General features: G+C 40.1%; 1 protein-coding gene across 1 annotated transcript; it reads right to left on the reverse strand.

The window, feature by feature from the left end:
- Nucleotides 1-1,035: 1,035 nt before the first annotated feature.
- On the reverse strand, nucleotides 1,036-25,492 carry ACAA2 (acetyl-CoA acyltransferase 2). The gene is made up of 10 exons (XM_067545399.1): nucleotides 25,338-25,492; nucleotides 19,006-19,172; nucleotides 15,396-15,524; nucleotides 12,729-12,845; nucleotides 10,785-10,932; nucleotides 7,057-7,232; nucleotides 5,893-6,022; nucleotides 3,634-3,704; nucleotides 2,820-2,974; nucleotides 1,036-1,773 (listed from the first exon to the last, which is right to left on the reverse strand). The coding sequence occupies exons 1-10, from the start codon at nucleotides 25,351-25,353 to the stop codon at nucleotides 1,689-1,691; spliced, it is 1,194 nt and encodes a 397-aa protein (XP_067401500.1). The 5' UTR covers nucleotides 25,354-25,492; the 3' UTR covers nucleotides 1,036-1,688.

Genomic DNA, 25,492 nt, shown 5'->3' on the forward strand with positions numbered 1-25,492 from the left:
AGTAGGGAAGTTCAGTCTCCAACTCCTGAACAACTGTAGGCTATTCTCAGTGGTAGTAGATGACAGAGCTAGGAGCAATGGTTTCAAGTCGCAGTGGGGGAGGCCTAGGTTGGATATTAGGCAAAACTTTTTCACCAGGAGGGTGGTGTAGCACTGGAATGGGTTACCTAGAGAGGTGGTGGAATCTCCATCCTTAGAGATTTTTAAAGTGCGGCTTGACAAAGAGCTGGCTGGGATGGTCCTGCTTTGAGCAGGGGATTGGATTAGATGGCCTTCTGAGATCCCTTCCAAACCCTAATCTTCTATGATTCTATGATCTATGACTTGCCCTGGGGACAGGTCACTTCTCATCTAACTTGAGGCCCACCCAAACTTCCACTTGTAGTTATGCCCCTGAAATATAGTATAAAGAACGGACCATATACTTCAAACTTTGCCCACCAAAACCAACAATTCTTACTGTCAACTATATCTTCTGTAAACTGAATTTCCCTGGAAGCAAGACAACCTGGGTTCAAGAATGACTTCCAGTTTCTCACACATTGGCTAGTGGAGTAGCAGAGGCAAGCTGTGGAGGTGATGTGCTCTGGCAGGGGGAAAGAGAGTACAGTAAAGGTTATGGTGTTGGTACTTCCTGCTGATGTAGCTGAAGCAGCATTTGCTACAGGGGAAGCCAATTCCCTGATCTGCTCTCCCTAAATGACTCATGACACAGGAACAGTTTTATAGGAGAAAATTAAACAGTGGGCCATCATAAGGTATATAACACCATAGTTGGGTGCAACAGACTCCTGTTGAAAGATTTATAGCAGCACGTCAATTGCCACTGAACAATCAGATTTACCAATGGATGCAACAGTTACCAGTTAGTTCCCCATTTGAAAATACAGGGGTGGGAAATAACATCTCAGATAACAGTTGGACTTTTTAAATGTTGAGCACTGAATGATATTGGCAAGATTATGACCCAAATAAATTATCTACATTTATTACACTGATGCACCTGTCTTGAAAGAAAAATATCAATACAACAAATTCAGTGTCATTTTTGTTATTTTATTGTGAGGCACAGTGGAGATTGCAGTGTCTTCTCCTAGCTTTTGCAATATGGTAAGTAAAAAAGGAACACATTATTCTGCAGTACATCCTTTACATAGAAATAAACAAACAATCTTCAAACAGTACAAAGCCAACCACATTTTCTGGCAATGCAACAGGAACACAGGTTTTCAAAGATGTTTATGTTAGACACCAGAACTTGTTGAAAAAATGATCAAAGTCCATATTGGCATGACTTTGGCACTCTCGCTATAAGGCAAGTTTGATGGCTATTTGACAGGCACACAATTTCCTGAAGAATTAAGAGGGACTGAGACACAAATTTTATTCAACTGGAAAGTCTGAAGAAATATTCCAGAAGTGTGAAGTTATAGTGGCTTTACATTTAATTTAATTACGAGGACATCATCCGCCAAAAAAAAATTAAAAAAAAATATATCAATCAAATTATTTTGTTCAGAAATCGGACTTCACAGCTTTCCTTCACCTTGCAGGTTGGTCAACAGATGAAGCTAGGTAGCAGTACTCTGTATTTGTACGAGGTATTCTCTTTTCATTATTCCTTTGTTTGGTAAGCATGTAACAGTCAGTATTAGTTGTGAGACAGACACTGAAGTCTCCAATTTCTCTTACGCTGTATTCTCAATGATGACAGCAATACCTTGTCCACCTCCAATGCAAGCTGACCCAACTGCATATTTGCCCCCACGACGCCTATACAGGAACAGTGAAAATGGTTTAGTGTATGTGAAATCACAGAGATTGATTTATTAAATCCCTGATTTATTATAAAAGGAAGTTAGTTGTTTCCCAAAGCATTTTAGCTATTAAAGTTTTCACATGCACACTTAAAGAGAGGGTGTTTTGTAACATTAAAACATACATATATAAAATTTTAAACAGAAGCATAAAAGGTTTGTACGAACTGATGCTGAAATGTTTCTTCAATAGAATTCAGACCTGTATATCTGGGACATTCCAAAGGATAGTATGATGGAGTTGTTCTTTAGAGTTCAGGATACCAAGGAAAAAATTAATTGGAAATCACTCCCCCAAGATATCATAGGTTTCAATGTAGTTTAAACGGCATGCATGGAACAGCCTTTTATAGCCAAGTCAATTCTGAAAAGCACTGCAGTGTTGCTCTGTGATATGCACATTAGTTGACGTTTACTTTATTACTGAACACTAATATAGCACTGTAGAAGTCTGAATAAAAATAGAAAGACAATCTCTGCCTGAAGACACTCAAAACCATGAGGAAACTGTTCACATTATGAGAGTGCAGGAAAATCACTCTTGAGAAAACCAACACAGGGAGGACTTGTGAAAGCAGGTTTGAAAGAGAGGGAAGTGGAGGAACAAGAAGTGGGAGTAGTCCAGATGTGATGGGCAGTATAAGATAACAAAGAGCCAATTGTGAGAAATAAAAGGCCTCATCCAAAGTCCACTGAAGTGCGAGAGTCTGTCTGTCTATTAACTTCATTGGGTTTAGGATCAGACCTAAAGAGAACAATGACAATCGGAATGAAAAGAAGAAAACAAGAATGGAGTTGCAGGATCTTGATGTCAAGGATAGTGATCATGAGGTGATGCAGAGAAAGACAGGAAGCCAGTGAAGAGATTCTAAAAGGGCATTGAGCATCAGGAGAGGAAGATAACTTTACAGCTATACAGTATCCTTTCACAACCCCCTTGCAAAGCTGCTGCAAATACTACAGTGTTACATGCTTTATCAAGAGCTTCAGCTATATACACACCTTAATTCATGAACCAGATGAGCAGTGATCCTTGATCCTGATGCTCCCAGGGGATGACCTAGAGCAATGGCACCTCCGTTGACATTGGTTTTTTCAGAGTCTAGGCCTAAAACTTTTTCAACTGCCAGGTACTGAGCAGCAAAAGCTTCATTGACCTTAAAACAGCACAGAAACAATCAAAATGTAGACACTTGACTTTCCATCAGAATTCACATTTAAGGTTCTTTGCAACTGTAAGTTCAAAGATTTTTTTTTTTTTTTTTTTTTTTTTAAACACAGAAAAACACAGGGAAAGGACAAGTCTACGACAAAGCAGCAGTGTAAGACTCTATATCCCACTCCACAAAGAGACCTCGAACCAGACCTGCAGTGACAATCTCTAGAGAGAGAGTTGTCTTCAAGGCCAATCAACCCACAGCTTCTCTTTTAAACTTAAAAAGCCAATGGCAATGCGGACACCTGCCTTTTAGGATTGGATCAAGACCACGAACACATTTCCCATATAGCATCAGACAGTTATCAGAGGGTCAGTAGTGACTAACAGTGGTTACCAGGGGCTATATTTAAAAATCAGCACCTTAGAGTCTCTGCGGCCTAAAAGAGCATAGCACTCCTAGACAAGTCACCGACTACAGGGTTTTTTTTAATAAAGGAGTTTTAAGCCCCTCAAAACAGGAGTTTAGTGGACCTAGTGAAATGGACAACAGCAGTCATCATACAGCAGAGAACCTTCTAGATTGAACACATCTCATTAGATTATTAACCTACTGCTCCTAATTAGAGACAACGTTGCTGTTCCTGCTGCTCTCCTTACCTCTACCAAATCCATGTCTTTCAGGGAGAGTCCTGCTTTCTTCAGGGCCTCAGTAATGGCAGGCACAGGACCTATTTCAAAGTTATACATGCAGTGAGTAGTTGAAGAATCTTACAATAAGCATGTGAACTACACTGTACCTAGGATAGGCTCATTAAGCTCCAACCTGGGAGCCTGAGTGCGCTCATCAGGTTCCCCAGTCTGCTGTAGGACCCTAGTAAGCATCTGGTGGTTTGTGACACCATAACCAAGTGTCTTATTAAGCAATTTGAGGGGTCTAAAACCCATAATCCTACAACCCTTAGGAGTGGCTAGTTGGGAACTTCCTCAACCCACTATCCCACAAGCCTTAGAAGTCTCATTACTGCCTTCTTCTCCATCCATCCACTTCTTCGAGCTCCCACTCAACACACCATACAGCTCACAAGTCAAAATGGGTCTGCCAGCCCCTTGCCAATCCAAAATAGGCCTAACTCTTTCTTTGGGGTGTTCTCCCCTCCTGCAGTCTTCAGGAGATCCACAAGGCAGCTGGAACTGCCCTGGATCTCCCCCAAACTACTTGTTCTCTCCAGATTTACAAAGTACATTAATAAAGGCAGACTTTTTGAACTGTGGTGAACGTGTGCGTAGTTAAGTTTGTCACAAACTTCCCTTCACTGCAATTCTGGTAGAAAAATCTTTCCTTAAAGTCAGGTCTAACCTACCAAGGCCAGTATGAGAGGCTTTTTGGTTTATATTATAGAGAGCAATGGTTTAAAAAAAAATTTTTTTTTTAAATTCACTCTTCTAAAGAAACTCAGCTACAACCTAATATAATCCAATACACTGGGGAAAGTCGATCCAAAACACAGATAAACAATCCAGAGAGATACTTGAAAAACAAAAATGCTAAGGGAGAATTTGGACTAGTAGTGAAACGCAAATTGGATAGGAGCTTGCAATGTGAAAAGTATCACCTTAGAGAGGAGACAAATTCTTTTTTTATACAACACTGGCATGACCTCCCCTAGAATAGTTTGAGGACTTCAATACTAGAAAGATGTTGACAACCCAAAGATCAAAGAATATGAAAAGAGCTACAAAAATGAATAAGGGACTGGAGAGAGAGGTAAGCAAAGAATAACTAAAGCCCTTTCTTTTTGGTTATTACCGAGAAAATCCAATACACTACATTAGGTAGACTAATTTGTTAACAAACACTTGGTGTAAATGCAAGGCTGTCTGTTAAAGTAAGGCAATGTAGTGGAAAACACACACACAAACACACACACCCTGTTAACGTACAGTTCATATAAACCACAGCATAAAACTGTTTACTTTCAATACTCATAGTTCTCTATCTGTTGCTTTTTTCTGTTCTCCCATCCCCCACATATTAATCCCACTATTTACCAAGAAAATAAAGTTAATTATTGTACCTATTTTCAATCGTTTTTTAATTTTTGTAATAAACACTGATAAATTTCTACTAAATTTTAAACAAAATAAAAACCAAAAAAAGGCCTTGAGGCTAACTGAATAAAGGGCTTGATTCAAAGCCCACTGAAGTCAATGGAAAGATTTGGGCTTTGGACAAGGGCCTAAGCATACTGTGGCCAAGTGAAGGTTTTGCATGTTCATGTATGTGTAGGAGTGTTGTAAATATCACCACCCCTGGTAATACATACAGGGAATACCAAGAAAGAAAAAAAATGGTTAGTTCTCTAATGGGAAAAATGGGATGAAACCAAGCATGGGAAATTACGCTAAATATCACCAGCAATATCCTAGCTAGCAGCCGAACAGGGTCCCAAGAGAATTGGGAGAAGCGCTATTTACTTGAGTCACAGAACACTAGCCTGGGAAAAGCAAGGCAGATTGTACTTTAGGGATTAGGGAACAACAGAACTTGCGGGGGTTTTCCCCTCCCATATTGAAATACTTCATATTTCACTAAGGCCAAAATTTAGCATATTGCATAAAGGTTGTGGTGTTTTTTTGTTTTCTGAGATGGATCTCCATCCCATTTCTGACAGAGCTCCTCCTATCCCCTAATATTCAAGGCCCAGCACTACAGTTATGAATCATTAAGCCAAAAAAATCAGTGCCACTTCACCATCAGGTAGGGAGAAAGCTGTTAAGTCTCTCCTATAACAAACAACTCACAAACTGCTCCTCCATTCCCACTGGGTTCAGCACAAGGCCCACACAGAACACCCGACACAAGAATACTTTCATATTTTTTCATGCTACCAAGAGATTTGCTTTACTGCAACTTACCAATGCCCATGATGTTGGGGTCACATCCAGACACATGATAGGCTACTATCCTAGCCAGTGGAGTGAGGCTGTGCTTTTTAAGTGCTGCTTCACTGGCTATAACAAGTGCCCCAGCTCCATCACATACTCCCTTTCAATGCAAAAAAAAAAAACCAAACAGTCTTAGTGCATTAATTGTGCAATCATTTTATGCCACAGCTAGTCACGTAAGAGGAACTAGGGTGCAGTTGTTTATTACATACATCTAATACACAATTCTATTCTTAAAAGTAAATTTCTTCTAAATAATCAGATTCTTTTCTTATTTTGTGACATTTGAAATCTAATACTAGACATTGAGGTTTTATATATTTCTGTGTTTTAAAAGGAAGTAAAATAGATTCTCGGCCCTTTAAAGTCTATTTCAGATACTTTAAAAGTCAATATGTGGACTGATATCAACATTTAATACTTTTTCAGGGCTGTTAAGCATGCATGATACTTTACAAACACTTGTACTACATTTTTCATCTGTGCTCTGCGTTATGCAGGAGGTTACACTACCTGATCACAGTTGTCCTGGCCTTAAAAAAAAAAAAAAAAAAATCTACTAGTCTATAAGATTTATACCAAAAAATGGGGTGCCTAATGTCAGGCTGGTCTAAATTACACCTTGGTTTGGCCTACAGATGACCCAAGGATCAGGTCCTCCCCAAAGCCCAGATCAGCGGGAACTAGAGATCTAACTCAAAAATTCCTAAAAAATTTCAACTGTTCATTGCCCATAAAGGAAAGAACAGCAGCTAGTCCCAGCAGAGTTTCACACAATCAGTGCAAAGTCAAAACTACAGCAATATTGATTCAAGGTAGATCAGAAAGTGTATGTCTTGTTAAAAGTAATGCTGCCAGTAGTGGCAGCTCTACTGCACTTCATTTCTAGGACAGAGAAGGCAACTGAATGCTCACTCATGGGGTTGTTGACAAAGCCACTCAGGGCCCAAGCTATGTGTTGCGATTTGAGTTCCAAAATCAGAGTTCTTTTTTGCAGAAGCCTCCATTGGCAGCCCAATGCACCTCTGCAAGCAAGAAGTACAGTGAAGAAAGACGTAGAGAACCCTTGGCATCTACTCTACACATAACCCTTCTCAGATCAAAATTCTAACTCCTTGTAGTTCATGAGCTCACCGAAGCATTCCCAGCAGTGACAGTCCCATCTTTCTTGAAGACAGGAGGGAGCTTTCCCAGCTGTTCCATGGTGGTTTGGGGTCTAGGATGCTCATCCTGTTCCATAGCCTGTTTCCCTTTTTTTGTTTTCACTTCGATTGGTGCCATCTCAGCCTTAAAGTAACCGGCATCATAAGCTGCAGTAGCAGAAAGGAAATAAGAATTATAATAAATCAGCAGCAGGCGACTGATCAGTTCAGGCAAATGTACTTTCATTTTTAATCAACTCCATTCTTTTCTAAGTAGGTATTTAGACTGTATTTTTCAGCTTTATTTGTTCTACTTAAATCGATTTTCAAAAAAATTGGGCAAGAGAATGCAAAGTTTTAAGTATTTTTACAGTGATTTTTTACACCTAGTATTACATTGAAGTGATTCGGGCTTAAATAGTGATGCTGAAGTTTACAATTACATTTTTAACAATACTGAATGGATGTACATCTCTAATGCACATTCAGTCCTGCTGTTTTGTTCCACATCTCTATGGCTTGTCAGAGAGGTAGAAAGCTGCACAGTTCACTGGGACAAGAAGGAGCTTGGGCCAGATCTTCAGCTGGCGTAGCTTCTTTAAAATCAATGCCAGCTTACATCATCTGAGGATCTGGCCCTTTAACATCAACAATATCAGTGTGGTGCAGAATATAGGTTAAATAATCCCCCCCGAACAATAAAAATACAACCCCTCAGATCTAACTCTAAGAGATTTATATTTGAAGAGGGTCTGAAATTGTCTTATCTGATTTAATTCTAAAAATACTGTCCCTGTGTACTATATGACCCATGCGAACGAAAGATTAACACATTTATCTGCTTGTACAAATGAAATAATGAATGTGCCAATTTATCATTATTAAAAAAGCCCCAAAGAGTTGAGATTTACATAGTGCCTTTCATCCAAAAGTATTCTTAAGTGCTTCACTAACTTTAAACAGCTTTACAAACTGCAGTGCAGAGAGAAACAGGTCCATTCAGCAGTACAATGTAACCATCTCTGGGGTGGAACACCACAGGTATTTTAGAATAGTTTAGGAGCAAAGCAGTCCTGCCTTAAACACAGCAGTTCAGAGATGGATATGTTATTTATTTCCTGCTTTCAAATCATACCATTGCAGGAAATCTTGTTTTGCTCTGGGATAAATATTAAATATACAAAATCTTGAAAGTCACATGAAAAACAACAAAAAGTGATATTCTGCAATAACGAATGTGCAATTTACAGCAGAGGCTCAATTAGTGGATTAGTTAACAAGACTGACAGGGAAAGCAACCCACCCATAGCTGGTAACAGACTACAGAAACTATACTACTACATGTAAGAAATTTTTTTTAGAAGTCTTTATAATTTTAGGGATTGAACTCTGAAAAGGACATGTACTTCAGTGCATTTGATGAAAGCAGAAAAATCTCATTTGGAAACAGACCAAGTCATGACATGCTATTTAAGTCTCACATTTGCTTCTGAAAGAGAAGTATTTAATGCTGTAAAACAGAACAGACTGAAATACTTGTTCTTTAAGGGTCCTTAGCTACACTGGTGTAAATCTTTGAAGCAATTGGAGTCTCTCTCGAATTACACTGGTGGAAGCGTGCAGTAAGTCTCTTAATATTCCTGAATAGCCAAGAAAAATTTAGGATTGGGAGCAGTAAAGTATTTTGGATGGAACTACAATAAGAGAGGTAGTGTCAACCATTTGGATTTATTTACAGAACTCAAGAGAGCTCAAGAATAATTTTTTCCTCCCACAACTAGATAAGACTCACTTTCTGGAAAGGAAAACATTTTACTTAATCAAAATGGGCTTTTAAAAAACCTCTACAAAAATTGTCCACTAAGGGGCCCAAGAGACATCGAATTCCTCACTACAGAAATAAAACCGTGAAGCCAAACATTACTAGTCACAGTACCTGGGTTAGCTCCACACATATTTGTCTCTCTAGCGTTAGCAGTGTTAATCCTACACACTGAGAAGGGTTACAGAAGGAGGTCCTTTACCATTCGCACTTAACTGCAAAGAGACACTTACTAAGATTGCACAGTACAGCATGCTTTTTACATAGGGAACTGAAAGGTTTAAACTGACTATGGTGCTAATTCATTCACCTGTAAAGTGAGCTCCATGTATAAGAAGTACATTTTGCAGAAAACACTACTGGGCATTTCGTTATCTACATCATCCTACATAACCACATGTGTCTAAAACGGACCCTTCATGCAAAGGGGACCACCTAGTGCTAACCATAATGTCTTATTTTGCACACCATGAACTCTTGGAACTTCATAGTGACAGTGGGCTTAGAACTTGTGCCCTGCTCCAAAAGTACAGGCTTCTAACTGCTTGAACTAAACAAGAATCACCATGATGCTTCAGCATTATCTCATGCAGGGCAGTTCTTATTCCTGTCAGAAGAGGGCAGTTGTATAGATATGTTTGTTGAAAAATACTGCGGAAGAGCTAAATGTTTGTACTATTAAAACATACAGCTACTTTATTCTCCTCAGTTACAGAACAAACAGAAGAAAGCTGCAGTAAGGGAATATAGGATTCAAACAGAATTCCAATTACAAAGATTCTCTCATCTCTCCCAGAATTACTTGGTGCCTAAATATGATGCACATTACATTACATTTTTGAAATGCAATACATAAGTAGTCTGGAGGAAGTGTAGAAGGCTTTATGAAGTACCCTATACAAACAAGCTGAACAATGTGACTTTGGTATCAGCAAGAAAAAACAGAAGTAATAGTTGGGATTTTAAATAAGGAGTTTTATTTGAATAAGGAAAACAGTATTATCCCTAGAGCATGATCTGCTTTGCATTGCTTCTGCCTAGAACCTTTCCCGGAACCACCTTCTGCTTGGTTTCCTGCTATGGTTTAAAAAACCAAACAAAACAAAGCACACATCCTCACTCAGCTAACAAATGGAAGTTATTTTAGTTTTATTTGAATATGCAAATTTTCCAAACAGTCCCTAAGACTTCATTCACTACATTAAAAATAAAATCACAATATAGTGGGCTTGTCTGACCATAATGCAAAGAAGATTGGTGTGGATTCTGGTATTATAGCTAGAAAAAGATTTTCTGATCAGGCACAATAAATTATCCTTGAGGAATTGGTAGAAATTTTTCCCAAGCAAAGTACATGACCTGGACACATACTTATGTCGCATAGAGAAAGGCTTCAAAATGAGCCATTCCAGTCTACTAGATAGATAACAATCTTGTATAAACAAATTTAGAAATACCAATATATCCAATGGACTGGAATGAGGACTTGATATAGAACTGCCTGAAACAGATTTACTCTCAATATCCTAACAAACCCAGGGGATCCTTTTCATATTTCAGACACATGATGCTTGTGTTACATTTTTTTTTCCAGATTTTTTTTAAACCTCTGTACTCTATTTAGAATTTAACATGTTTAAAACCCAAGGAAAAACCTCACAGAACCACCAGCTAATCCTTCCATCATAGTTATTCTTGTTTGCGTAGGTTTTTTCACTCAGCAATAGAGGAAAAAAACACTTTTTTTAATTAAAGGATAATGTTAATTTAAACCCACAAATATTGCCAGGGAAACTTGGGGGCAGGTGTACAAATGAAACTAAATTGATGCCTTATAATTTTTCTAGATTTGAAGTTGATGATGTCCACTTCATGTTTAACTCTCAAAGTTTACTGACCAGCCTTCCATCTCTGCTGTGTTTTCATTGCATATCGGTCACATTCCTCTCTTGTGATGTTATATTTTGCTGCCAGATTTTCAGCTGTAATTGCCATTGGGGTATTAATGTGCAAGTCTGTTAGGCCTGCCCATAAAGAGTCTTCCATCTGCCGGAACATAATCAAACAGAAAGTCTTATACAGAATCAATATTAGAGCATTAGTACTTTAACAAGATATTCACCAGTGAGTTAGAGGTTAATTTCATTTACAAAAATATCTTTGTAACTAATTATGTTTTTAAACTTTATCTGAAGCAGATGCATATGAAAAGTACTTTTGTGTAATTAGTTACAAGAACTATAGCAGAACTGAAGTGACTATGTACAGAAAGAAAACTCGTGAAATCACAATGCCACAGAGTAAAAAGTCTAATGTGCAGTTCTACCATCAAAAGGGATTTTGGAAAAAAGCTGTGTTTGTCTTTCAACAATTTCCAAACAAAATATGCTCAAGTAAACTGCCAGCCCTTCAAATACTCAGCCTGGGCTCGATGGATGTCTTCACTGTCTCAACTACTGAGTTATCTACATACTAGTTTAATCTCTGGAGTGAAAACAGCCACACTACAAAATGATACTGCAGTTCCTGCATTTACTCTCATGCTGTTCTCACTCATACGTGGCATTAAGACTTATTGAAACACATCCCCTGGTTCTTAGTGCTGCACTAATCTGGGCCCCTCTATGAATTCTTTAACAGAGAAGTGTGGGGAAACTCATCTGTCTTTTCTGGGCCCATGGAGGGAATCACGGGAATGCACTTGAGTGGTGCTAGACTGCATCTAGCCTACATAGTGGCCATGTTAGCAGTGTTCACTTGAGTTTTAATCTATACCTCCTCTTGGGCCAGACAACTTATGTGAAAAGTTTCACCACACTTGAGTTAAGAGTCTGTGTGTGGACATGGGAATCAAGTTAGGAGCAACACTAGCGTTAAACCTTGAGTTAACTTTGCAGCAAAGACATGCCCTGACAGTCAAGATGAGTTCTCTCCCAATCCCATCACTAATAATAAAGGTTCTGTGAGCCAAATTATATCTGTAACTCTATCTGTATATCCCCACTAACTTCAGGTTATGCCCTCAGTGACAGTCATACAACTCTACTGTCTTCAGGAGCATTGCACAGGTGCAACTGTTGAAATTTTATAAGCTATGCTGTTGATTATTCACAAGAAGGGATAGATTCCAGCTCATTCCCTTAGTTGTGTTGGCACTGCGACATTAAACAGAAATAAAAAAAAGTAGTAAGATCCCAATTTAGTCACTAAAGTCAACAGATCTGTCTCTGATATGCAGGGAGCAGATCCATTAGGTAAACAGATGACAGCCTACAGAGTATAACTTTGTTTTACAAATTTTCCATTTGGCATAGCAGCAAACATATCACCACGTGAATAACAAGTGGAAATTGTTAAAAATACTACTTTTCCTACTGATCAGCTTTAATTATTTTATCAATGTTCCATTCTGAGATCGTGAAGTGGTGGAAATGGAGCAGTTGTGATGCCTGTGCATTCTTTAGCACCGTATAAGTCCATTGCTGTCTTGACAGTTATTTGTCACCAACCTGCATTTATTTCCCGGTCACAGCTTCTGATCTCAGAAAGGATTTTCAAATTATGTTCAGTATTCAGAAGCAATATACCAACTAAGCTGAATTCTGAATGCATAGGAGTTAATGGGTAGTGTTTAATTCAATGTAGGTATTAGAAAAATAGTTCTGGAATAATTAGATCATACCAGGATCAGACTGACAATTTTGATAAACAGCTGCACATTAGATAAATGCCTCAACACCTGAGTCTGAATCCGCATTAGTTTTAGTTACAAGATTATGGGTCCAGCATTTTCTACTGCTCTGTGAATGAATTTAAAGAAAAAAAAAATCACATCATCAGACCTTGAGATCTGTTCCAAATTTGGTTCCAAATCGAATGTTTCGGACGATGTATGGAGCCTGGCTCATGCTTTCTGATCCACCACAAAGAACCACGTCTGACTCGTTAAGACAAATTTCCTGTTAAAATAATACAGATGCATCATGTGTAGGTTTTAAGGTTTATTTTTTTTTGGAAACAGACAATTGCTTCAGTAATATACCTTAACAATCAGAAAACGAGGTGCAAAACAAGAAATAATTCATGCTTATATTGTAATGATTTTCTGACAAGGATCTTCAAAAACTTTACAGATTAATGAAACAGCATGAACCAATGAGTCCTGATTCCTAGTCCCTTGCTCTGACCATTAGGACACACTGCATCCTCAAACATCTTGCTAAATGGATTTTTAATTGAAGATTTCAAAATATTCCTTTATTACATAGTGAGCAGAGAGAGTTGAAACTATTTTAATATTAAATCCAATATAGACTATTTTTAGCCAAACATCAAAAAAGTGTATTACTGGGATTGTATTTTAAATTGTGCAGCACCTCTGTCAGGGACGGGACACACCTTGTAAAATAGTTTTTGTGAAAATCTGAGCAATTCTATTATTTGTAAAAAAAAAAAAAGCATAAATAATTATGGTAGAGGTTTTTTTGGGGGGAGGGAGGGTAAATAGTTGACACCTTCATTAAAAGCTCCATGAAAGTAATAAAAATTTGGAGTTCACTTTATAACATTTTTCTCTCTGCATTCAAACTAACACTCTTTAAAAGAAGACCCAAAACACTCGTGAGTGTGTTTACACTAGAAAGATACATAACGGACCTCAACCAGGGTAGCTAATCTCAATGCATCTTTCTAGTGCAGACAAAGAGTGTGTTTTGATCGGTTTAAAGAATTTAAACCTTAAATGCACAGAGTTATACAATTATAACCTTAACTTTAAATTTTCTTAATCTTGAAGAATTTGTTTTTGTGGCACAATTTTTGAAAGAGACTTTTTTAGCAGTATGATTACTCAAACTCGCACAAAACACTGTTTAATTTTATACAGTGCCGCTCTTCCTCAAATGCTGCTCTGCACAAAGAAAATAAAATCATGATAAGAAATGTTTCATCATTGGATAAAGGAATTCTAAATTGTCTTGTGTGAACTGTAAAACATAATTTCACTGCTAAAAACAGTGAACGCCAAGGTATATCTTACAAGCTATCTTGGGGCTGACGTAATCTATACAATAAAAGAGGGAGAGGTGTACATCAAGGTAAATCACCTCAATGCATTTTGCTAGTACAGACATAACCACAGTGGACTCAGCGAAAGGTTAGGTTTTTCACTGTGACAATAGGCAAAGAGTTTACCACATCAGCTGTTTTTGTTATAGGAATGGAAAGGAGGTGAACTTCTGTTAAAAAAAGCTTTAGACATATGGTGAACTTCACATGTGAATCCTTATTAGAGCACATTTTGAACATCTGTCTAATTAAAAACTTTTGGAGAAGAGGTAGACTGTCTAGAGGTTATAAAAGAGAAATAGGAGCCTGGAGACCTGAGTGCTATTCATGAATGCTGTTCCATTAAACGTATTTTGTAAAGTGCTTTGAGATCCCTGGAGGACAAACATTTTAGAAATACAAGTCACTGCTGTCACCGTTCCCGGTCACCCCTTTGTAGCATCCTCACTCGGGTCTCAGGTCTCTAGCCATCACCTTTCTCACGTCATGAATTTGTGTTCTTCTCCCTCTTGACTTGGAATTTAAACTGCAATTCACTATGATCACCTTGAGTTCAGTTCACCATTTGCTATCCTGCTCTGTCCCGAGGGCTACTACAGGGTTTACCAGTGACCAGCCAATGGGTATGTTAGCAGAAAGTGAGATCGCTAAAACAATATTCTAAAACTTCTGAAGCCCAATCTGCTTCTATTGACTCAAATGGGTACAGGATTAAGCTCCATGACAAAGAGAACAGAATGCATCTGCAACACAGCTGAGCTTTACTGAGGGTATGTCTACACTGGAATAAGAGACTGCGGCACGGCCGCAGCTGGTCTGGGTCAGCTGACTTGGGCTCGCAAAGCTAAAAATCGCAGTGTGGATGTTGGGGCTTGTGGAGTCCCAAAGCGTGGACTACAGCCCAAGCCTGAATGTCTACACAGCAACTTTGCAACCCTGCAGCCCAAGCCCCACAAGCCCGAGTCAGCTGACCCTGACCAGCCTGAGATGTTTAAGTACCCTTAATTCTTTTAGAGTTGCTGCTTTCATGCCATCGTGTCCTTTTAAACTAGCCCTAATTAATTTTTTTCTTTTTACATTAATTATATGACTGTCTTCAGAAGGTTGCATTCTTGAATGCAACACCATAGCTCCATGGAAAATCACTGTAAACATGGAAAGTTCAGCAATGGATTTGATTTTTAGTTCCAAGGCACTCCAACATATATTTCAAATGCACTTTTAAATTCCTCCTTAAGATATAGGAATACTTGGATACTCACAAGAGATCACTAACTGATAATAGTTGACCACCACTACGTTCTTCAGCAGAGATCCATTCTTCAGCTAATTCGAACACAGCACTTGTTTCAGAACACATTCCCTCTCTCACTACAGCAATCTGATAAAAAGCTATGAATAATATATAACTGTAGCTCACATAAAGAGAACAAGCCTTGTACCTGACATCCATTGGCCATGGACTGGAAACCAGAACCACAGAGTCTGTTGACAGTGAGGGCTGGAACTGGGATAGGAACTCCCACACGCAAACCAACATGCCTTGCAATATAAATAGCATCTTGGGAGCTCTGTAAAGTCAACAAATAGCAGCATTTGTAAACTGTTAATTTACTTGGACAACAGCTGTTTTATCAGCTCAGAATAGGACACCTAATAATTCAGGTAAATATTATTTTACCTGAATTCCTCCTGAATTATAAGCCATAGGAAACACTTACTTTGAGAAGACATTTATTGAAACAATATATCTCATGAAGATCAGTGTCTTGTGAATGTATTTCAAAGAGAAACCCTTTCCCACGAGAGCTACACATCAGCCTGAAAATGGTACTGTAGCTGAAAAGTTTCAAGTGAGTTACTGCGGGTAAGGGGGAATGCCAGCTCATTCCCTCCATTAACTGATAACCATACACTCAGTAGGAGGTCGGCTGACAAAGGACCCAATCCTGATTGGTGAGCACCAATAATGTCAACTGGAGTTGCAGGTGCACAGAATGCATCATGATTAAGCCCAAAGAAAGTGGGCAATGAGAACAAAGGCATCTATATTCAGCAAGCAGGTAAATTTATTGATTTATATCTGTTTTGTGAGAGAATAAAGACAATTAAGAGAGATTTTTAAAAACCCAACCCATTTTATAGTAAAATCCCATTTCCCAAAGAGGTTTAAGACTGAGTGAGTTACCAGCCACTGTCACACTGCTCCTCGATGATCAAACACCTGTACATAGACTAGTCTCGTTTAAGGCCAAACCTCACAATAAACTCCATTACAGCAAAGGGATCTATTAGTGCAAGGCTCCTTTCAGGACTGGAGCTCTGATTCCAAACTCTCATTCTCTCCATAAGGTGTAGGATAGAGTACAGATAGAACAAAAACACAAAAATATAGTAATACTGGTATAAGAGTTTGTTCATGATTTCTGAGAAAAGAATGTCTCAGTTCTGGCACAGTTGACTGGTGTTTTATCTGCAATATAAATTGCGCTCTTTTTGTATATACTGTAATGTTATTTGATTATACAGGTTCTGAATATATGACCACATCAACAGCAGCAGCATGTAATAAACCACACATTGGTGAGAAGAAACCTGTCTTGGTTGCAGTTATGTCCAGCTACGGAGGGTGCTTTTTAAAATGGCTATCAATTAATGATTAATTTTACCTTAGTTCTGTCACTCTTGCTTTGTAAAAATCCACATTCTGATTCAAGACAGACATTTGTCTCTTGTGGGGGAAAAAAAAAGCTTCATTTTGGCAAAGTCACCAATACACCGTGTTTTTATTAGCATGATACTGTTCTTTGTACAATAGAATGAAACCAAACAAAAGAGATCAGCTTGTGACATGCTGTACCCCATGTACACTCTTATAGTGTGATTTGTGTATCATTCATGTTCATCCTTATAGTGTAACTGTGTATTGTCTAATGCAAAGTATGTCATGGAAGGTGTTTCTGGAATGCTCATGACATATTGAACATTATTGTTGTGGTAGCATGTTTCCTGCAATGTCATACATATGGACAGATATGAAACCCTGCTATATCATATCCCCAAATGTGTGCATCTGTTCAAGACATGTGAGACAGACAGACACAAAGCTGTGGCCCAGCAGAGGCATGCATACAGGAACAATGGACTGGCCTAAGCACCAGTGAGCACTTTGGCTCAAATGGAAGAAATCATGCCCTTGCCGGACCTGGCCGATCACTTGACCACGGACAGGGATGTTGAGGAAACTTGTTAAAAGCTGAGGGCTCAGGGCTCTCAGGGCTCAGGGCTCTCCCTTGGAATCCATCTTCTAAGCAACACCAAAGAAGTAAAATCTACCCAGAGGGGGCCTGGTTGCTAAAGGCATCACAGCCAGCCTGTGTGGTAAACTAACATCAGACTGAAAAGCTATGGAAATATTAATCTTAGTTTAGGATGCGAGTTATCTTTCAGTTAATTGTGACCAACTCCTTGATGCATTATTAATCTCTTGATTTATATTAATCTGATTTATATTCACTTAAAATCTTGCTGCAGTCAGTCAATAAACTTATTTGGTTGTTTTATCTAAAACAGTGCATGTGGATTGAGTGTGTGCAGAGACCTCACTTAGAGTGACAGAGCTGGTGCATATCAATTTCTTTGACAAATTGACGGACAAATGTAAATGAGCCAGCAGGATGCAGTGTATGGCACTGAACCCTGCAAGACTGCAGTTCCTGGGGTTGCATCTGGGACTGGGGGTGTTTGCTGGGAGTCTATCCCATGAGTGGCTGGCCATAAGTGTTCCTTCACTAGGTCAGGGACCAATTACTTGCAGGAGGCTGGGCGTGGGTTGACCCAGGAGTGGGTGGTTCAGCAAAGGGGGGTAAGTCAGAGGCCAGGAGTGAGAAACTGGGGTGACACAGCAACACACCAGTACAGATAGCAAGGGGTGGGGAACGTCACACAGCTGCTAACTGTAGATGACACAATACAAGGATTAAAAAATAAAATGTATATATGGTTGACAGTTCTTAATAGAAGAACAAAGCAAAGTTAATTTATACTTCATGACTATTCTCTGTGTTTCTTCTGTACTCAAAAAATAGTCACTTCCCAAGCACAATTTTTACATACCCACACATAATATTTTTAACAGTGAGGGTAATTAGTCACTGCAACAATTTATGAAGGGTTGTGATAGATTCTCCATCACTGACAATTTTAAAATCAAGATCGGATGTTTTACTAAAAACTCTACTCCAAGAATTTTTTCAAGGAACTTCTATGGCCTGTGTTACACAGGAAGGCAGACTAGAGGATCACAGTGGTTCCTTCTGGCCTTGGAATCTATATGTAGAAGATGTAAAGATCCTAATAATACTTTGTTAGCCTGTCCAAAACAAAGCTAGTGACCTGACCTAGGCATCTGGGTTAGTACAATTTTGCCAGGCTACTGCATTATATCCAATTATGCCTTTAGACAGTAAGCTCTTTGGGGCAAAGACTTATTTATTCAGTTTCACCCACTCATCTAGATGATGGACTTCTCTGGAACTATCTATAACATATTACATTTACTTTACATTTATTTAGGGAATTTCTAGGGTTTTCAGGTATTATAAACTCCAATCTGTTACATGGTGACCAGGAAAACAGCAATTAATCAAAATCCAAAGAAAACTGTTTGTTCAGTTCTAACTCTGAAGTCAGGGACTATTAAAAGAGGAATAGTATACCCAGGGACTGAAATTCAATGAGAATGCAAACTGTTTTTTTTAATCAGATTGTATTTTCCAGAAAGACAAGCTTCCCCAATTTAAATTATCCTTGTAGTACTAAAGGAGAAAGGTCAATGCTGGTCCCAATAAGGTCAATGGAAGCAAGGTCAGCCCCTTAAACATAAAAGGGAATCACTTCATTAATAACACTTTGTATTTCCAGCCTCTTGATTTATTTTTGGCTCATTCAACAGCAACCAACTGAACAACAGATGCAGTTATATGTACAAATGCCTTAGGGAGAAGTGTTCAACAAGTAACTAGCTACCAGCAATTATTCCGTCCTACCAACCTGCAGGACATTGCCCACAATGACACTGTCAATGATCTCAGGGGAGATTTTGCCAGCAGACAGTGCAGCGCGTGCAGCATGCTCAGACAAGTCAGTGGCTGTGAAGTCCTTGAGCAAACCTCCATAAGCCCCAAAAGGCGTTCGCTTGGCTGAAACGATGAACACACCTAGAACACAAACAAAGAAAAATCCATAGGTTTAGATTAGGAAGAGGATGGACAACATGCATTAGATTTTCTTGAGTGAGATATGGGTCAGATCTGTGGGGAAGAGGAAGATGAATGGACACTGAATAAAGAGAAGTTGCAGGTAGATAGCAGAGGTCGATTACATTACCCAGAGGGTCAGTAAGATCAGCAGCAACCATATAGTGTTGTAAATTTACATGTGGTTTTATAAATAAAAAAAAATATGGTCCTTCCCTACTCTGAGCATCTTACAATCCAAGATAGAGCAGACACAGCATGGAACAATATTTCAGAGAAGGAGGCATGTACGGAATGAGTAGTCAGGAAGAAAAGCTAAGCAGGATTCTACAAATAAGTGTTTTTTAAGAGGGGATTTAGACGAAAGAGAGGGAGCTTGGATGTGCAATAGACAAATTGCCATATCAGATCAGTCCAATGCTCCATCTAATCTAATCTCCTGTTTCTGACAGTGGAAGAAGGTACAGGAAAGCCCAAAATGGACAACTATGGAATAACCTGCCTATTGGGGCAATTTCTTTTTTAATTGCCATTACTAACTTGTAGGCTTATACCATGAAACATAAAAGGCAGTCTCCATGCAGACTAATTATTTTGAAATGCCCTCATTTTTCATTTTAAAAATTAATTTCCTTATCTAAAGTTTCTGAGAAAAAAAATTTCACATTAGAACTCAGCTGACTGCACATGCACACATCTCATACATACACACACAGTGAAGAGAAATAGCCTAACTTTAATTTTCTGTATCACAAATAGAACATATATTGATAAGATGTAAAAAGAAACTCTCTGCTTCCAGGTGAAAAGTGACTTTTATCCATGGCTACTTCCTCCATTTCTTGTCTGGCAAAAGATAACAGTTGCCATAAAGCATCTAAATGCATTTTAAGAAATGTTAGGAGGATGTATGAAGATGTAGGAGTGTTAGCAAATGGTTGTTCGTTAGGTCATTATTTATACTCATTAATACGTTAAGGCTTTGTACCTGAGACGTCTGTCATCTGGTACCCCAATCCAGAAAACTGCCTCATGTTTATCCCACTCATTTTATATTTTTGGAGCCCACGTTGCTTGTGGTTGTAATGATGGATATTGCAAAAGAACTTCCAGTTTAAGGGGACCTTCTGAACTGATCAAAGTTCAAACTTGCCTACTTTGATGAGGATTGAATTGCATTGTTGGGGACAGACATCTGATGCCCCTGATTTGCTTGGAAGGCCTCCTGGGAGGTGCCATAAGGCAGAGCATGCTAGAATTGCAACTGTCAAGGTGGATGTGGCAGATATCAGGTGGGATTCCGAAAGGTGAAATTAAAGGAAGTTAGGAACCTAAGTACCTTGGCAGGATTCACAAAGATATTTAGACACCTAACTTCCGTTGATTTTAGCAGGGAATTATGCACCTAAATGCCTATGTGAATCCCACCCATTGTGTTCTTTTGGGCCCCCATGACACCCCTACTTTTCAGATCTGGTCTTATGATAGGAGGTAACAAAGACTGACACACGTCAGCCTGACCAGCCTAAATGCTTGGAAGACCCAACAAGTGTGTAGTACTGACCAGAGATGCCATATGAGCACCAGTAAAAGTTCATGTTGGCAAAGGTGCCAGTAATAATTTCTTAAATATGTCTTGCTTTTAAAATTATTTGACTGTTTCTCTAATTCAGTGAGAAGTGTCAGGAAGACCAAAAACTGAGAGCTGCTGACTACTACTGTATTAAAAATCATGTATTCTGCTCCAGGCCGTAGGGGAAACAAACAGGATAGACATTTAACATAGAGGAATTCCACGAGGGAGTCTCAGTTTACTTTAAGGTCTGAAAGGTAAACTAGCTTGATTTTGTAGGCATTTACAGTAGGAGTTTACAGTAATTAGCCTTAATGATGTTTGAATTTAAATTCGCTAGTTTAGTAATCTTAATAAAACCCATAAAAAGTACACAGGGCCATTTTTTCTATCAAATTAGCAACTTAGGTCAGAATCCTTGAGAACTAATGTAAATTAGTCAAATTACCCAAGAGCCTACTTGACTCTCTAAATTAAACTTTGTCTCTCACAGTATACCTTCCCCCCTCAAACACAATTCACCCTGTACAGCTGGTAGAATGTTGATGATACCATCTGGACATTCAGAATTCTGTGATGAGCAAAGTGAGTTTAATTATCATGAACAGGACAGGCTAACTGGCCTCAGTGATCTTTCACTGCTCGTTGTTTATGCATTTTGTTGACAGGTAAAAATCCCTCTGATTTATTGCTTTCCCCCATGGCCATTACAAAACATCCAGAGTCATTACTATTTTCTGGGAGAGGAAACCAACAAACTGACCTAAAGTGTATAGAATAACCATGGATTACGGACATCCACACCCAGCATTATCAAAAACAAACAAATAAAACCCCACACGACTTTGCACTGAAGGACCCCATGTTACGAACCTAAATGATGGATTTTGAAAAGTTAAGAAACCATAAGAACACCCTAAAAAATTTTGTGTCAAGACAGGAGAATGAGGATCCTGAATCAGAGGCAGAGAACTAGCATAAACTATGTTCTGACTAAGCAGAGCCCACTACAGATTGATCCCACTCAGCATAACAACCAGAATACCTTGTTGAGGAGGATAGCATTTCACAATTGAAATCCTCAAATTCTGAGCTACAGCTGCGCTACTAGCCAGGCACAAAGCTAAACAACACCACCACTTATTTGTACTGTGGTTGCACCTAGAGGCCTAGTCATGGAGCAGAGCGGAGCCCCATTGTACTGAGCACTGTACAAACACCTAATAGAAGAGCCATTTCCTGGGCTGAAGAATTTACCATCTAAGTAAATAAGCAATGAGTTTTTTACCTCAATCTCATATACAAGCTACCCTTAGCTGAGAGCATCCATTGCTATTAACAGATGTGTTAAAGTGTTATGCTTTTACCTTAACAGTGACACAGATTCAGTCAAGGTACGAAAAATTTAGTAAACACCTACTAGTGAGAGGCTGATTCAAAAGATAGGGGATACCATCAAGTTCTTGGGGCAACACTCTAGTGAGCAGCAGAGCCTGAGTCTCAGCTGTTGGCAAGTGGAAGGATGCTGGGATTTTTACTAGGGTACTGTCCCTGGACCATGATGTAGGGCTTTAATGACAGCTTTGGTCAGTGTGCTTTCCCAAATCCTGGGTTCATCAGTATGATAGTGACTAATCAAGGAGTTAGTGAATGTAGAGGTCTTAACACTACCAAAATATTTTGTTCAAAGTGTCAGCACTAAGCAAGACAAGCAATGCTTTATCCCTTCCCCCCGTTTTTTTCTCTGAACAGCAACGTGGTAACAAATAAGGCCAGCACAATTTACCTTTGCCAAAGGTTAACTAACATAAGATGGTTAATGATAAAATATTTGCTCGTGATAAATTCAAGCTCTGGAACGGACATTGCACACAGGGTGCATTTTTTCATTTTTTTTTTTTTAAGAGGTGGAGAGGAACTGTAATCATAGATTTGGGCGTATTTTTACATTACGGAGAGCCAAAATGTAATGGTCTCCCATGGTTTTCAGAGTTGACTGACTGACATGGGGTGTCAGACTGCTTCAGGTTGGTGACCCACAGCACACCTTTTAAAAAATTTCCAGTATATTTTCAACATGCTCAAAGACAAGGGATTTGAGTACTGCCTTTTTGGGGTAGGTGGACAAAGCCCTCTTGTTTTCTCACCAAAGGTTTATTCCCTCTGAACAAAGGCTGTAATGAAACAAGGCATTTTAGATGAGATGGTTCACTGAGCCATTCCTAGACAAAGTCAGTCAGCTATATACTGATTTCAGAGAGACTGAAGTTTAAAATTTTATCTGAGATTCCTACACTCCAAGACACTAGTATATTAGTGAAATGATGGCTCAATCTCTTGGGATGCCAATGCATACAGTATTTAATAGACCCAATGCTAGAGATATGAGATGAGGGCAGGGGGGAAAAAACAGGCAATAAGTAAAAATCCAATATTATGTCAGTGAAAAGAAAGTTGTGTATCCATTTTTACTGCTGGCAGGGGAATAGAGAGAATGTTACAAGAACATATGTATATACAATTCCATATATGTAAAATCATGCAAACACACACACACTTATTGCTGGTTTCTATTTAAAAACACTAACAACTTACTTTTACACAATACACTTCATCTTCAAGGATCTCAAAGTGCTTTCGAGACTAGACTGAAAGAATGGGCTATACTAGTTTCACAGGCTCTGCCCTTGGTGCATTATTCTGGTATTATTCAGCCCACCACTGAATGCAGCTAGTATTGGGCAGCAGGGCCGTCCCTACAAGGTTGCGGCGTCCGGGGCAAAGCATACTGTGGGAGGTCCCCTGCCTGGCTCCAGTGTCATATCCTGGGCCCCAGGCCTTGTGTGCCCCCACGCAGGGCAAGAGAGGACCTCGGTTCCCACAAGACGGCACCGCCCCACAGCTGTGGTGGGACATGCCACTTATCTCCTCCTGCACAGGGTGGCAGAACCTGCTCCCCACGCTCACTCGCTGCGCGGTGGCTGGCTCTTCTGCTCCAGCCCTGCAGCTCAGCGCTGGCTTGGATGGGGAGGCCTCACCCCTCGGCCTGGGGGGGTGCCGAGCTGGCCCTTAACGATGCGCAATGGGGACGGGGCGAGAGGGCGCAGGAGGCTCTGAGGGGCAGCTGGCTGTGCCCCCACTGAACGTCATGAAGGACCGGCTCGGTGCCCCTGCGTAGACAAGCGCCTGGGGGCCTGGCCCCCTTGGTACGCAACTGCCCACCTCCTGCCCAGTTCAAAGCTGGGACCCTGGTGGCAGCTGCCTGTCTCCCACCCAGTCCGGTGCGCAGCCAGGCTGCAGCCACCCGCCTCCAGCCCAGCCTGGAGCTGGACCTCCATAAAGCATGGGGCTCGGGCCAGTTGCCCCAACCCACCCTTCCCGAAGGATGGCCCTAATGGGCAGTAATTTTAAATAAATAACAGAAAAAGAAGCAACCACATTCATTTGTAGTAAAGACTTATCTCAGGACAAATATTTATTTCATGATCTTTAACCCTTGCTTCCCACCCACCTTTTTCTGTTTGCTGTTTGTCTGTTTTCTCACCCCCTAATCAATGGTTGTGAATAGGCCTCAACTACTCTAACTGAATGGACTTTGCTTTCATCCACCTTCCCCATTGTTGTTACTTCCCTTGGATATGTATATATATGCCACCTATCTGATTTCTATTCTTACATCTGATGAAGTGGGTTACAGCTCACGAAAGCTTATGCCTGCAGAAATTAAATTTGTTACTCTTTAAAGTGCTACAGAACTCCCGTTGTTTTTGTCTGTTTTCTGTTTCTCATCCACTGCCATACTATATAAAACACAACTGGCCTTGGAAGGATTTGATTTTTATCAGTAACTGTTGAGATTCTCTCTCTTACACTCACACCTATTTCCATGGATGATAATCGAAACAGACAGCTAAGCAAGGTAAGAAAAATGCTGCTTGAGAATTCATTAGAGTTGGACTTAAAAGGAAATTTACTTTGTAGAGCTTGACATGGGATGTTGACCATCTGAGTGTTAATGCGCATAAAGCTTTAACTTTCTGAATCTCAACTCCATCATTAAATAATTTGTGCCTGCCCCCCCCCCGATTTCCTGCAACAGGGAAAATATATGTGGACAAAAATCTAAAAACATGCTTAAAACTAATCCTATTGTCGGATGAAACTAGAAACAAACTCACAGTTGTGCTGGCGGCAGGGATTTGCCCCACAGATCAAACACCGCAGCGAAACACAGCCCGTGAAAAGGGGGCTTCCCCCGGTGCTTTCGGAGAGTGGACACTTTATGGGGGGGGGGTGTGGGAATCACCCTATAACTCTGCGCAAAAGGGAGGCTGAGACTTTACAGGCAGAAACACGGCGTGACAGGGCCGGGGCTGACACAGAGGCACGGGAGGCAAAGGCGGCGGCGGCGGCAGGTAAATCCCCCTCCAGCCTGGCTGGCTGGAGCCCCCCGACACACCGCCAAGGCCAGTCGAGGCTCACTGGGCTGAAACAAGGGGGGGCGGGGCGACGCGACAGCGACGGGCTAGTTCGGGGCGAGGCGAGCGCCTTACCTCTGAGCAGGGCCATGGCTGGGGCCGGACTGAGGCCGGGCCGGAGCGGAGGTCACCCCTCTGCTAGCTCGCAGCCCGCCCAGGCTGGGCGTGGCCCTGGCAGGACTCACACCGAACCAGCTCCGCCAGGCCCGAGACCTTCCCCTTAGACTGAC

The sequence above is a fragment of the Emydura macquarii genome, unplaced genomic scaffold (assembly GCF_026122565.2).
Source record: "Emydura macquarii macquarii isolate MOO-44397 ecotype Brisbane River unplaced genomic scaffold, CSIRO-AGI_Emac_v2 contig_1045, whole genome shotgun sequence".
In the NCBI taxonomy this organism is placed as follows: Eukaryota; Metazoa; Chordata; order Testudines; family Chelidae; genus Emydura; species Emydura macquarii.

Excerpts from the sequence above, each read along its gene's own strand:
- ACAA2 (XM_067545399.1), bottom strand. Across the intron at positions 15,525-19,005 it reads TTGTGGGCAATGTCCTGCAG|AGCTCCCAAGATGCTATTTA; the intron begins GTTGGTAGGACG and ends TTGACTTTACAG. Across the intron at positions 7,233-10,784 it reads ACAGCAGAGATGGAAGGCTG|CTTATGATGCCGGTTACTTT; the intron begins GTCAGTAAACTT and ends CTGCTACTGCAG.